Source organism: Xenopus laevis, chromosome 2L (genome assembly GCF_017654675.1).
Source record: "Xenopus laevis strain J_2021 chromosome 2L, Xenopus_laevis_v10.1, whole genome shotgun sequence".
In the NCBI taxonomy this organism is placed as follows: domain Eukaryota; kingdom Metazoa; phylum Chordata; class Amphibia; order Anura; family Pipidae; genus Xenopus; species Xenopus laevis.
The window spans coordinates 175,557,614-175,573,218 of record NC_054373.1 but is presented as its reverse complement, the minus strand read 5'-3'; the positions used below and the strand labels follow the sequence as shown (position 1 = coordinate 175,573,218).

The 15,605-nt window shown below is 41.4% G+C and overlaps 1 protein-coding gene across 1 annotated transcript in view; it reads left to right on the top strand.

Annotated features, from left to right (window-relative positions):
• deup1.L (deuterosome assembly protein 1 L homeolog) overlaps window positions 1-15,605 on the top strand; it is a 54,094-nt gene that overhangs the window by 18,695 nt on the left and 19,794 nt on the right. The window contains exons 7-9 of the mRNA XM_018247783.2: window positions 3,436-3,690; window positions 9,972-10,114; window positions 11,080-11,167. Of these exons, the coding sequence (XP_018103272.1) occupies window positions 3,436-3,690; window positions 9,972-10,114; window positions 11,080-11,167 (486 nt within the window). The remainder of the gene's footprint in view (window positions 1-3,435; window positions 3,691-9,971; window positions 10,115-11,079; window positions 11,168-15,605) is intronic.

Here is a 15,605-nt window from a genome sequence, read left to right as displayed (position 1 = left end):
CCCGCCAGCTAGAATCTAAATTGCCTGCGGGATGGCACTCTGATCGCTTCGTTATTCCGAATCCGCTTAACAAGGAAACTTCGGACGACTTCAGAGAAGAAGGGCTCCGAGTGCCATACCACTGGCGAATTAGATTCAAGCCAGCGGGAAGGCAGTTCGAGAAGTTTAGTCGCCACGAAGAAGAGGCGATTCGTCGCCGGGTGACTAAATCTCCCCGAATCTCCACGTGTGTCTCTGCCCTTAGGCTGAAAAAGGAGAAAAGTCACAAGTTACTTAGCAGATAACAGATAAGCTCTGTAATAGAATAGAATGGGATTGGACAGAATGCATCTGTTATCTGCTATGTAACCTTTGCTTTGAATGGCTGCCCCTATGGCTACACAGCACCACGGTTATAAAAACTATAGTAGAGTTTCGAATAGAATCGAATTTGGACTATTCCCTGGTCGAAGTACACAAAAATGAGCTTGAAATTCGAATTTTTTTAATTCGAAGTTTCACTTCGACCCTTTATAAATCTGCCCCTATATGTTTATTTATACATAAAGTATACCATAATACAGGTATGGGATCCTTTATGCGGAAACCAGTAATCCAGAATTCTCTGAATTACGGAAAGGCCGTCTCCCATAGACTCCATTTTTTTTACTATTCTGATTTTTATTACATATTTCAGTACCAACAATACATTGCATTAGTATTGACACCATATTTTTTACAACAGAAATCTTGTCAAATACATATTCGTAGAGTTTTCCTGTTTTGCTTTCCTGATCCATAGTTCTGTGCGTATATATTCTGTTGTGCTCTTAATTCGTGGGGTCCATAGACTCCATTTTATCCAAATTGTTCAAAATTATTCCCTTTTTTCTCAGTAATAATAAAAGTCGCTTGTACTTGATCCCAACTAAGATATAATTGATCCTTATTGGAAGCAAAACCAGCTTATTGGGTTTGATTTTCTAGTAGACTTGAGGTATGAAGATCCAAATTACAGAAAGATCCGTTATCTGGAAAACCCCAGGTCCCGAGCATTCTGGATAACAGGTCCCATACCTGTAATAATATGCTTGCAAGTGATGAGAAAATAGGAATTGAAAACACAGGCAGAGGCATATGGAAAGCACCTAGGAAATTTGATATAAACTATATATATATATAAAAGAAAAGAAGAAGTTGCTTAACTGAACAACAGGCGTTTAGACATCTGCCTCTTAACAGATGACGGTGTCAAATATCCAATCCTCTGAAATATAATCAGCATTTGTTCATGTAATGAATTAACCTATGAAAGTGATTTAAAGTGTGTTTGGTATTTACCAAACAATTACAAATCCAGTCTCCTCTGGTGTCTGACCACCACATTTTCTCTACCTTATGGCAGCAACAGTCAAAAAACCTTGGAGCAAATTCACTAAACGGCGCTGTTGCGCATGCGCACCGAAACACGCTGTGCGCCGAGTGCCGGTGTTGCTGGCCCGACGCATTTTAGTAGGGGGCGGGGGGCCGGAGGGGGGCCCCTGGACAGCAGTCCCGGTGGGCCCCCGGCCCCCCAGTCCGACCCTGGGCATGCTCCTCAAATGGTTAAAAAAAATCAAAACAAAATTTTTAAGTTACAACTTTTAAACACAGTGCCACTTTAAAATATGAAAAAACGCCAGCGTTTTTTTATCATTTTAACAACTTTTCGGTATGCAGGATATGATGTCACTAGATTAAGGAGGATGTACCTTCATCTGATTGGTTCGCCAGGTCTAAGCTGGCAAAGAAACTCTGGTGAAAGGGTTAACGTAATGGAAAATTCACACTTCAGTGAATTTGTGGAATAATGATCATTCGCCTGAACGAAAGGGCACAAAACTGCGCTAGTGACAGTCTCTTTCGGTAGCAAATTGTCCTCTACGCCTGTTAGTGAATTAGCGATGTCCCCGAGGATGGGATTTCTGGCAACTTTTCGCTAGTGACTGCCAATTTGCCCTTTAGTGAATTTGCCCCCATGTGTATCATCAGTTTTTGGGGAGAATGCTTGCTGGCTCTCCTAGTTGCTCTTAGAAACATGCAGACTGAGGGTCGCTTAGGGCAGAGACGTTGCAATGCAATTTGGGGAGATTAGTCACCCGGTGACAAATCTCCTCTTCTTCAGGGTGACTAATCTCCCCAAACTGCCTCCCCTGCCTTCCCGTCGGCTAAATGGAAATTGCCGACGGTGTGGCACTCTGAGCACTTTGTTTTCCGAAGTCGCCCGAAGTTGCCTCACGGGGAAATGTTCACGCTGCAATTCGGGAAGGCTAGTCGCCCGGCGACATCTCCTCTTCTTCGGGGTGACTACTCTCCCCCAACTGCCTTCCCGCTGGCTAGAACAGGGGTCCCCAACTTTTTTTACCTGTGAGCCACATTCAAATGTAAAAAGAGTTGGGGAGCAACACAAGTCCCTTTGGGGTGCCAAGTAAGGGCTGTGATTGGCTATTTAGAAGCCCTATGTGGTCTTGCAGCCTACAAGAGGCTCTACTTGGCATTATACTTAGTTTTTGTGCAATTAAAACTTGCTTTTAAGCCTTGAATTCAAAAATAATCACGCTTTGAGGACCCTGAGAGCAACATCCAAGGGGTTGGAGAGCAACATGTTGCTCACAAGCTACTGGTTGGGGATCACTGGGCTAGAATGTAAATCGCCGGCAGGAAGGCAGTTTGGGGAGATTAGTCGCCCGAAGAGGAGATTAGTCGCACATCGAATTGCAGCGTGTGGCTCTGCCCTTGGGTTGAGATTTGGGTAAATAGTGTATTTGCTGCCCTTAAATGTCCTTGAAACTATAAATAATTCTTATTGTAAGTGATGGGTTCCGAGCCTGAGTTTTGTTCTTCAGAAGGGTACTTGAGTACTAAAACCCCTACCTTGGAGGATTGTGTTTGTATTGTTTGATATACTCGTAGATGAAGGCAATCCATCAATCAGTCAGAAGCCTGTAGGTAATTGTTTCCCGTAGCACATGAAACAAAACAAAGCTCAAGAGTCGAACTGAAATAAAGAACATTGGACCCTACAGAAAGACCAGAGGAAATTCTAAGCTTGCCTCTATAATACAATTTTAGCTGTTTTATGCACATAATACGATTTACTTTGTTCTTCATCTCATTTTTGCTCATGTTGGATCACTTCCAACTTGAAATCAGATTTTTCAAGAACGTAGATATCCAGCAGAACATTTCCATTAGAGGATTTTTGTGATTTAATGGAAAGCTTTCCTTTGGCTCCCCCTGTTCTATATTTACTCCTCAGCTTCTCATCACATCTAATAATTATTGTGGCGCAGTTACCAGAAGCCATTCTGCCGTTTCATTTGTCTAATTGATTCTTAGTCTGCCGTTACAATTGCAGGGTCACAAGGAAAAAAAACATGCAGCATATAATTCTGATTTTATGTGTCGTTCTTGTAGAAGGAGTCACTGAGTTATCAGGAGCAGCTTTCCAGCCAGAAGCAGCAGCAGAGTGAAGCAATTGCCAATAACCAATCTGAAATGCGGCGACTGCGGAACCTGCTTGAGGCTTTCCAGGAGACCATCAGGAGTGACGGGGTCATCAAAGAAAACCTCAAGTCTACTGTAAAAGAAATCACATTAAGTAGGGACTCGCTGAAAGATGAAAATCAGCAGCTCTTACAGGAACTGAAGAAATGGCAAAAGCAGTCCCAGGTAACGCCAAGTTAGATGTCAGCACGCAACTGTCATCTGTCAAACGAAATAATAGCACGTCAATTGCCCAAACAGTTCCTTGTTGTAACAGATATATGGCACTTATTATGAAGAGTTTAACTCTGTTGTTGCAGGGGTTACAGTATATCTGGCTATCATGTAGGAAGATGGTAGTTGTGTCAGCCAGGGCCGCCATCAGAAATCACGGGGCCCCTGGACAAGAAATGTTTCTGGGTCGCCGCCCGGCCCCAAGCCCCACCCCAGTTTCGCAACACCCCACAGTAAAAAGGCCGTGCTGACATCAGCGCTAAAAACAGTAAACACAAAAAGCCATTCGTGATCAGGGCCCCCCTACAAGTTAAAAAAAAATCATTGGTGGTCAGGGGCCCCCATAAAAAGTTAAAAAAGACCATTAGTGGCCAGGGTTTAAAAAAATACCATTAGTGTTCAGTGGAACTTACCTTTATATGTCTCCTTCTTTCTCCTCTTCTTCGGGTCTATTTTCCGACTTTCGGCAGGTTCTCCTCTTCGGTTCCATTTGGTGGCTTTCGGGTCCAATTTGCAGCTTTCGGCTTTTTTCGTGGCTTTCGGCTCTTTTCATGGCTTTCATCTCTTTTCGTGGCTTTTGGCTCCATTCAGCAGCTTTCGGCTGCATTTAGAGGCTTCTGGCTCTTTTCACGACTTTCGGCTTTCAGGGTTCGGGCGGCTTTCATCAACTCACCGTACCAGGTACAGTTGTGCCCTCCTGGTGGCGGCCACACACTGATTTTTTCTGTTCCAAGTGGGTCTGAAAAAAAGCTAAAACCATTAGGGGGTTATTTACTAAAACTCGAATTCATCTCATATTTTTATTAAACCAAGCTCGACCAAACTCCCATCCACGATTTTATCTTATTATCAATAAAATAACTCAAAAAAAGTTGGGTTGGGAAAAGACTCGAAAAAATCAAGCGAAAACTTGAATTGTGCAAATTTTTTCGGATTTGGCACCCGAATCGCTTCATTTTTTTGGGTTATCATCCAAAAACCCCACATTTTTCAGATTATTGAATGAAACCCAGCACAGATCGCTATCTTCAAAATGTAAAAGAGACATCTGCCATTGACTTCTACATGACCTCGACAGATTTGAGATGGCGTATTTTCAGATTCCTTTTAGTAGCTTCAGGGTATAATAAATCTCGAAAAATTCTAGGTTTGTTTTTTCTTCTAAAAATTCGAGTTTTTGCCCAGAAAAACCTCAACTGAAAAAAAATCAAGGTTTAGTAAATAACCCCCTAGGCGTCGGCTCAGATTTTATAAGATTTGGACTTCTAATGTCCTCATATTTTAAAACAGGGGTACTTTATTATACAAGCCAAGTTTTAGTGATGCGCCAGAAATGACATCACTAAGCACCGATTATAACTAATGACATCGGCTAAGCACTGACTATAACCGATGACATTAATAAGCACCGTTTCTAAGGATTTAATTTACAGGATATTCATGGCTCTTGCGTACGATAATGATATATTCAACTTTTAATGATTAAATTAGACGAATTCAGAATTCAATGTATAGTGGCCCTTCTCCACAGGTTGTCTCTAATAGTGATGTGCGGGGCAAGCCCAATATCTGTGGGTTTTCCCGCATGTTGGGCGTATTTGGGCCAATCACGCTGCATCTCTTGCAGGTCATGGGCGGGTTCGGGTTGAACTCTTCTGCTTGCTCTCCCCGCCCACAACCTTAGACTGACGGTTTCCGACTTCCAGCTCTCTGTTTCATAGACTCGCTCCCGCACCTTTTTTGATCTGCAGAGCGGGTCTGCTCTATTCTTTTAAATCAGCCCATTGGCTACTACTGCTATTTATGATAAAAGAAACTGCTTGACAGTTAAAGCTTTCTACAACTCTTCATTATACTTGTAACCTCATCTTAAAATCCTTAACTGATACTCCAGACTCTCTTGGTTGGCTATGGATCTGGGTGAATTCTAGCTCAGCTGAGACAAATCCAAATCCACTAAGCCAAGTGGTTTTTCACCAGTTGACAACTGAATGCAACAATTTTGTTAGGTTCTGTAATTATTGGGGTGTTGCAAATTATAGTTGAATTTGGTTTGGCCAAAATCAACTGAATCCAAAAATAATGCATTATGTGTACCCCTAGTTTCCTTTAGAGCTGTGTCCTTTTCTTTGTATTTCCAACCCATATGCCTTAAGACTTTTTCCCACAACTTCAACTTGGCAATATACGCTTAGGCTAATGCCACAGATTTATCCTCAGTCCAACAATTAGCCTCTCTGCTGGCAGCCTGGCACCAGCCTTCTTCTGGTCATTTACCAGTAAAACCAAAATCAAGCATATTTCAAGCCAGGAATTAGTGTGATGCATTGATCTGCACTCAATCTAAAAAAATTGCATTCATCCACATGCCAAAAATCAGCCCTTTGTATATTAGCCATAGAGAACAATCATTCTGACAATGAAGCTTTGTTGATAGTTTATTCGACTAACTTGAAGACCAAAAATGAAGCAGATATGATTAGCAGATGTTTCTTTAAGCCTGCCCAGCATGTTCAACGCTGTTCTGTGCAAAAGCCAATTGATTTCCATGATATAAGTATGGGATCTGTTATCCAGGGGACCTGGGTTTTTCCAGATAAGGGGGTAATGTAATGGATCTTTATACCTTAAAGGGATACTGTCATGGGAAAACAATTTGTTTCAAAATGAATCAGTTAATATTTTTTTTCCAAATGAATCAGTTAATAGTGCTGCTCCAGCAGAATTCTGCACTGAAATCCATTTCTCAAAAGAGCAAACAGATTTTTTTATATTCAATTTTGAAATCTGACATGGGGCTAGACATTTTGTCAATTTCCCAGATGCCCCAAGTCATGTGACTTGTGCTCTGATAAACTTCAATCACTCTTTACTGCTGTACTGTAAATTGAAGTGATATAATCCCCCTCCCTTTCCACACCCCCCCCCAGCAGCCAAACAACAGAACAATGGGAAGTTAACCAGATAGCAGCTCCCTAACACAAGATAACAGCTGCCTGGTAGATATAAGAACAACACTCAATAGTAAAAACCCATGTCCCACTGAGACACATTCAGTTACATTGAGAAGGAAAAACAGCAGCCTGCCAGAAAGCATTTCTCTCCTAAAGTGCAGGCACAAGTCACATGACATGGGGCAGCTGGGAAATTGACAAAATGTCTAGCCCCATGTTAAATTTCAAAATTGAATATAAAAAAATCTGTTTGCTCTTTTGAGAAATGGATTTCAGTGCAGAATTCTCCTGAAGCAGCACTATTAACTGATTCATTTTGAAAAAAAATGTTCTCCCATGACAGTATCCCTTTAAGATCCGCTTGTTTAGCAAGGTCGCCAAACGAGGAGTACGTGGAGTAGCACTATTAACTGATGTGTTTTGAAAAAACATGTTTTCCAATGACAGGATCCCTTTAAGTTTATTGGAAAATTACTTTAACATTAAATAAACCCAATAGGCTGGTTTTGCTTCCAATAAGGATTAATTATATCTTAGTTGGGATCAACTACAAGTTATTATTACAGAGAAAAAGGGAATCATCTTAAAATGTTTGGATTATTTGGATAAAATGAAGTCTATGGGAGATGGCCTTTTCGTAATTGGGAGCTTTTTAAGTAACTGGTTTGTGGGTAACGGATCCCATACCTGTACAAACATAACGTTTGGGTTAATCTGCCCAGCACACGTTTGGAGAATTTGTTTCAGTTCTACCTCAACCATTGGCCACAGCTCCCAAATATTAGGGAAATTGCATGTGATAAAGTCTACGGATTTTACTTAATAAGCAGCTTGTAGATCCTTCCAGAGTTGATCATGTTCCTTACAAACATTTTCATTCTTTCCGAACCCCCATCCATACTGCAGCCAGTATGAGTGTGGGTAAAGACTTCAGCTCTTTCAGATCGTTATTCGCTTTTTCCACTCAGTGCTGCTGAACAGTTTTTTGAGATAATTGCACTTAAGAATGTTATTCCGACACAATCGTCTGTTCTTGAGAATTAGCCATTATGTTCTTTTTGTATGTAGCAGGTAAAAGCATACTTTAGCTGGAAGAGCCATCATTTATCTTCTTTTATTTGGGAAATAGAGGGGGAAATAAGAAGTAATTTCATGTTCCTGATTACATCTGAACACATTATCAAGTTTAAGTGATATTTTTTGTGTTATTTAGAGGGTTATTTATTAAAGTCTGAATGATAAAAACCTGTTTGAATCCAAGGTTTTTTTGCTATAAAATCCGACTTTTTGGTGAAAAAAACCTCACATTTTTGGTAAATTATTATTCCCCGAGGATGGAAAAAGGCCGAATCCAAAAATCAGGCATCTCAGACCTGTCGAGGTTGTATATACAGTAGAACCCCGATTTTACGTTTTTTAGGGGAACAGAAAAAAATGGTGTAGGTTTTCTGCTCCCATTGAAGATGCCGGCGACCATTCTTGTCCGCCGGCGAATATTCTTGGAGACTATTCTTAGGCACTGGCGACTATTCTTAGGCGCCGGCGACTATTCTTAGGCGCGGGCGACTATTCTTAGGCGCCGGCGACCGTTTTTGCGCGTGACCCGAATATAAGCTGAGGTAGAGTTTTTCAGCATATTTTGGGGGGCTGAAAAACTCGGCTTATACTCGAGTATATACGGTATATAGGTGGGACCATAAAACGATAATGTAAAATGAGTGAAAACTTAAAACCAGGGGATGTAAAATTATGGTTCCACTGTAAGTCAATGGGAAAAGTTCCGAAGATATCCTGATCTAAACTGGGTTTCGTAAAAAATTCAAAGATGTTGTTTTCGGGCAGAAAATCTGAAAAAGCAGTACAATTTGAATTTTTGACGATTTTTTTTTCCCGCACTGGAATTTTTCGGGAAAATGTATTGATAAATAAAGGGAAATACCATGTGCGGATTCCGTCAGTATACTTCATAAAATAATGAGATACATTTGGATTTTGATAAATAATCCCCTTAGTGTTGATGATTGACCCATGGCCTTCAAATAGGGACATCTCACATTCACTTTTGGGGTTAAACTCCAACATATGACACTTGTTCAACTGGATTTACGACACATCTAATGGGAACGGCTTTACATCAAGTTGGCATCAATACTCCATCATGGAGTCTCAGGCAGCAATTTTTCACTTGTATTTGTAAATGATCCAAATAACCCAATCGATAAAAACATATGGTATATGGTCTAAGCTGTAGGTCGGAAACATCGTAAATCCTTCCTTGGAACACATTTACTATGCCACATTAAGGGCAGGACTTGACGACGTGATTGGAGCCGACACGTCGTAATGCGACTAAACGCATGCGACTTGTCTGATGTTTTAAAGAAAACGGAAGTGAAGAAGAAGTCGCAACAACTACATTTATCCGACTGTCGGATGAAAACGCTGCGACTTGTCGGCACCAATCGCGTCGTCAAGTCCTGCCATTAGGATGCACCGAATCCAGGATTCAATTTGGGATTCGGCCTTTTTCAGCAGGATTCGGATTCTGCTTAATCCTTCTGCCCGGCCAAACCGAATCAGAATCCTAATTTGCATATGCAAATTAGAGGCAGGGAGGGAAATCATGAGACTTTTTGTCACAAAAACAAGGAAGTAAAAAATGTTTTCCCCTTCCCAGCCCTAATTTGCATATGCAAATTTGGTTTGGTATTTGGTTGAATCTCTCACAAAGGATGGGGGGGTTCAGCCAAATCCAAAATAGTGGATTCGGTGCATCCCTAGGCCACATAGGGACTACTCATGGGCAAATTAGTACAGCAGACTGCAGTCAATATAGTATATCATCCTAGATCAATGAATGTGTCTACATAGGAGAGGAACTTGCCTCGTTCTCTGCAATGCAATGACTTTATAGACCAGGGATCCCCAACCTTTTGAACCTGTGAGCAACATTCAGAAGTAAAAGGAGTTGGGGAGCAACACATGCGTGAAAAAAAGTTCCCGGGGTGCCGAATAAGTGCGGTGATTGGCCATTTAGTAGCCCCTATGAGGATTGTCAACCTACAGTGAGGCTGTGTTTGGCAGTGCACCTGGGTTTTATACATCCAAAACTTGCCTCCAAACCTGGAATTCAAAAATAAGCTCCTGCTTTGAGGCCACCGGGAGCAACATCCAAGGGGTTGGAGAGCAACATGTTACTCACGAGCTACTTGTTGGGGATCACTGTTATAGACTATCATACGTGACACATAATTCCTTCTGTATCATGTTTCCCCCCAGAACATGGAAGCTCAACTTTATAAGGCCAAGATGGAACTTCATTCACGAGACGACCTCCTGAGAGCTCCATCCCTGGAGTTGGAGTTGCAAAACGAAATATCAAATTGGGCAAATCATAAGATGACACAAGGAAAGGAGGCAAGGTACCCAGCAGAAATGGACTGTACTCTATTTTTATGCCATTGTGAAAACTGGAGCAATAAGGATTATGTATAAGGCGTCAACAGGCTGAAAATGGGACAGCTGATGCTGGGAAGAGTAGATGACAAGAAGTCTTTGGGCTATGGAAGGTCGACAACTAGTTCGGCACTGACACTGGGAGAGACAGAGCAAGGCAAAACCATTTAGCAATTGCAAGGTTTAAATACATGCTAATGTGCATGGTTATTGTCAGAATGGCTAACAACAAGCAGTTCTAATGACAAACATAACGGCATATAATTTGCCCGTATCAGTGTCACTGTAGAAAAGGGAGCAAAATGCCCACACAATGTTGTATGTGTATGTGGGGTTATTACTCCATCAGGGGATTAACTACAGAGGAAGCAGACCCTGCGGTTGCAGGGGGGCCCAGGAGTTAAAAGGGGCCCCATGAGGCCCTAACTAATGAGCAGTTTCTATACATTTTGGCAAAACGGGGCAACCTCTGAATATGCTGGGGGCCCTAAAATTAATTTGCTATGGGGCCCAGTAACATCTAGTTATGCCACTGTACTCCATCATGGAATCTGGTGCCCTGAATCAAGTAAACGAATACTATAAGAAAGTTGACAATCATTGATGTAAATCAAAGTAATGGGGCCGACAGCAGAATCTTTTTAGTGTCTTTAAACCTCCCTGAAAATGGCGCCTTATTTTGAACAAATATGTTGAAATCGCTTAGGACTCCACTTGGTGCTTTAGATTTGAGACAATCTGCATGCCAACAACCTTAGATCAGGAACAGTTCCTTCCAGGATTAGTTACCCATAGCAAACAAGCATTTAGCATCAACTGGTCTGTTGATTGGTTGCTATGAGTTACTAGACCTAGAGGAAATTGTGTGGCTCTTTCTACATTACACCCAAAGCAACCACTTTTGTTTTTTTTCTCCTTTTTTTTTTTCAAGTTTCCAGGTAGCTGATCCACAAATGAATTGCATGAAGGCTGAGCCAGAACACGAGAGCTTTAACCATTCCAAATCTGAGCAATATCAGGTAATAACCAATTAATACATCAGAATGAAATGCCTACTTACAGTTGCCCAAAAGTGGAAAACAGTCTATAAGAGGTGTGGTGTAGTGATGGGCAAATCTGTCCTGAGCTCACCGAAAAATCTGAGAAACTCCGAAAACATTAGTGAAACTCCGAAAAATTTGAGAAACACATCGAAATCAATGGGCGTCAAAATTATTTTGACGCGTGACAATTATTACACGCACAACTTTTTTGTCCAAATTTCAATAGGTGTCAAAATAATTTTGAGGTGAGACAATTTTTATGCACGCAACAATTTTTATATGTCGGCTGATGGATATAGGGTTTGCCAGATTTGGGAAAAGACACATATGGCCACATACAACTTGGACAAACTCTGCACAAACACTTGGCACAAATTTAATCATTTGAGCCTATAAGACATGCAGGGGAATGTAATAAAAGTCGCAAAGAGCAAAACAATTCGCACCAATAAGACTAAAAATCCACATCTCGCAATGTAATATTGTTCCTTAAACTGTTATTGCATTGCGAATTTTAATTGCGCATCGCGAATTTTAATTGCGCACCCATAAGAAGTGCTTGAAGGTGTCGTAATCTTTTGGAGCAAACATAACGACTTTTTCAGTAAGAAGTTTTATTACATTGACTGCGCATTGGCGCAAACTATAAAATTCGCAAACGGTCTTTCACTGTCGGAAGTGGTCGATAAACAGTTTCCGGGCTCACAAAAGCTATATTAAATTCGCACAAAGCAAAATTTGTTCGCGCAAAGGCATAACTTTTCGCATTGCGAATAGTTTTTCTGTTAGCGATTTTTATTACATTCCCCCGTAAGTCCCCTGCTGAGAAACTCCTACATTCATTGGTGCCCAAGGCTAATCATGGAAGTTACTGGAACCTCCTTCTGACATATTATATACAGTGATCTGGTGCACAAGTTATTGCAGTTATTCTATAGGTACAGGTATGGGACCTGCTATCCAGAATGCTCGGGACCTGGGGTATTCCGGATAATGGATCTTTCCGTAATTTGGATCTTTATACCTTAAGTCTACTAGAAAATCATGTAAATATTAAATAAACCCAATAGGCTGGTTTGGCCTCCAATAAGGATTAATTATATCTTAGTTGGGATCAAGTACAAGCGAGTGTTTTATTATTACACAGAAAAAGGAAATCATTTTTAAAAATTTGGATAAAATGGAGTCTATGGAAAACGGCCTTCTGTAATTCTGAGCTTTCTGGATAACGGGTTTCTGGATAACAGATCCTATACCTGTACTGTGCAAACTAGTGTGCAACCCATTTTCGTAACTTCCAAGCTGATACAGAACAGATGGCCAGTACAGTCTGCCAATTCCATTAGTGTTTTTAAAGCTGTTACATTTATTCTTAGGTTAGTCCTATGTTTATCCCACACATCTTCAGTTATGAATCACTTGCACTTGTTTATTCCAACTATCTACAGCATTTCAGTACAGTAATAACACTGCTGTTATCCCGGAGTTTTCCGTATTTCATCTTTAGACTCCGCTTCTCTGGCAATGCAATATACAGTAGAACCCCCATTTTACATCCCCTGATTTGAAGTTTTCCCTTATTTTACATTGTAGTTTTGTGGTCCCACCTATATATTATGCAGAATACATTTCCCTCATTTTACATTTTCCTGGATTTTACACCAATTTTTTCTGGTCCCTTGAAAATTTAAAATGGGGTTTCTACTGTATCAAGGGTCAAATTATCCATGACCCTTTCTACGTTAATCTGTATTAATATTACCTTCCTGTGAGGGTGTGCTATCATGTTATTGCCGTGTTGTTTCTAGAGCAGACACTCAAAGAGCAAATCCTCCAGGCAGTTGCAGTTAAAAAAGTATTTATTGAAGTACAAGCCTGGATTACAGCCAGAGCAGCCATCAGGGGGGGACAGGGGGGAGAGTTGAAGGGGAGCCCAAGGGTAAGGGGGGCCCAGCCACGCCACACTTACTCGATTAGCCAGGCCCCCCATCTTTCTGAGAGCTGCTGACTTTGGGAAGGCATGGACGTTTAAGGGGCCCTGGCCACCAATTTTCTTATAATGTGGGGGGAGGGGCCTGGCCACCAATTTTTTTTCTCATGTGGGCTCCTAGCCACCAATATTTTTTAATGGGGGGGCCCTGGCCACAAACGTTTTTTTATGGGGGGCCCTGACCACCAATATCTTCTTTTTTTTTTATTAACATGTGGGAAATCTAGCCACCAATATTTTTCTACTGTTTTTTTTTTTTGTTTTGTTTTTTTTACTGTGTGGTGGGGAGGGCGGACCTGTAGGTGGGGCTTGCGGTGGGTGTAGCCCAGGGGGTCTAGGAAATGTTGTCGTATGGGGCCCTGCGATTTCTGATGGCGGTCCTGATTACAGCCTTACGTGTTTCATGTTCTCACAAAACGGGTAGGCCCATTTATCAAAGTACGAATATATCTCATTATTTTCTGAAAAATACTCCAACCTAATCCGCACCGGTTTTTTCCCCTTTTTTATCAATACATTTTCCTGAAAGTGTTTTGTGTGGGAAAAAACCCCAAAAAATTGTGAAATCGTATGGATTTTCCAGAACTCCGATCAGTGGCGTAACTACCGGGGGAGCAGGGGGTGCGATTGGGCCAGGGCCCGCACCCCTTTAAGCCCCCACACCAGTTCGCGCACGGCTTATTCAGGCCAGTTCCGGGCGTACAGAGGGGGGCCCGGCGGCGCGTCCTGCGCCAGGGCCCGCCCCCCTCTAGTTACGTTGCTGACTCTGATTTTTGCCCGCAAACCACAAAATCTTTCGGATTACTGCACAAAACCCAGGGCAGATCAAGATATCTTCGGGACTTCTCCCATTGACTTATATGCAACCTCGGCAGTTGTGAGATGCCAGATTTTCGGATTCAGACTTTTTCCATCCTCGGGGTATAATAAATGCCGAAGAATTTGGATTTTTTCCACTAAAAATTTGGATTCTATAGTAAAAAAGCACAAATTTTTCTGTTTTTTGCATTCGGACTTTAATAAATAACCCCCTTAATCGTAGGCTATGATTAACTTTTGTGAGAACATGAAACGCGTAAGGTTGTAATCCATGCTTGTAGTTCAATAAATACTGCAACTGCCTGAAGGATTGCTCTTTGAGTGCCTGCTCTACAAACAACACAGTGATATCTGTTCCCTTAAGCGGAAGGTTTAGGGCAGAGCACCTGGGCCTCCTCATATACGTAGTGAGTCTCAAAAAAATGTTTTTTGAAGGTATTGTGTAATATGCTATCAAGTTGTCTCATAAAGTTGTACTCTAAGCCGGTGGCTTTTGCAGCCACTAACTGGCATACTCAATTCCTCCTTTACTATATTCCTAAGTAGTAAAGATATGAATGCAAGAGCGAGAGTCCCCAACCTTTGTAACACGTTGGCAACATTCAGATGTGAGAAGAGTTAGGGAGCAACACAAGCATGAAAAATGTTCCTGGGTGGTGCAAAATAAGTGCTGTGATTGGCTATTTCATGGCCCTATATGGACAGGCAGTCTACAGGAGACTCTGTTTGGCAGTACATCTGGTTTTTATCCAACCAAAATTTGCCTCCAAGCCAGCAATTCAAAAATAATCACCTGCTTTGAGGCCACTGGGAGCAACATCCAAGGGGTTGGTGACCAACATGATGCTCCTGAGCTACTGGTTGGGGATCACTGTGCTAAAGATCTCTTGCATTGAAAATTATTAAACTTCTTGGAGGTTTTGTACTTTTTCCATGAGTTTGCCTGTTCTAACATTGCAGTGTCCTTCAGTTCTGGCCATAACCCTAATCCCATCACAAATACAAGGGCTAGACTTTGCTTAGTTTGTTTTTTCTCTGTCAGTTTTGACTATAAGCGTAATGTCATCTGAATCACCCCTGCCGAAGTGCTCCCAATATATTCTTCCAATACGATTTTCCTAATAGAACCTATTTAAAATGCCAAAATGTTGTACTTTTTTGTGGAGCTAATATAAGGAAAATGCATAAAGATAATTTTAATGGAATCTGTTTTATTTTTCTTTTCAAATAAGTGATTTTCACTGATAAGCCTGGGAGAGGGAGTTCGAGAGCCCTTGCATAGCATTAAGACCAAAGTATAAAGGCCCCCATACACAAGCAGATATAAGCTGCTGACAGATAAAAGGTGGCCATACACATACCGTTAGTGGGCATATGGGGTTAAGATCCGCTCGTTTGGCGACCTTGCTAAACAAGCAGATCTTAAAGGGATACTGCCATGGGAGAACATTTTTTTTCAAAATGAATCAGTTAGTAGTGCTGCTTCAGCAGAATTCTGCACTGAAATCCATTTCTTAAAAGAGCAAACAGATTTTTTTTATATTCAATTTTGAAATATGACATGGGGCTAGACATTGTCAATTTCCCAGCTGCCCCAAGTCATGT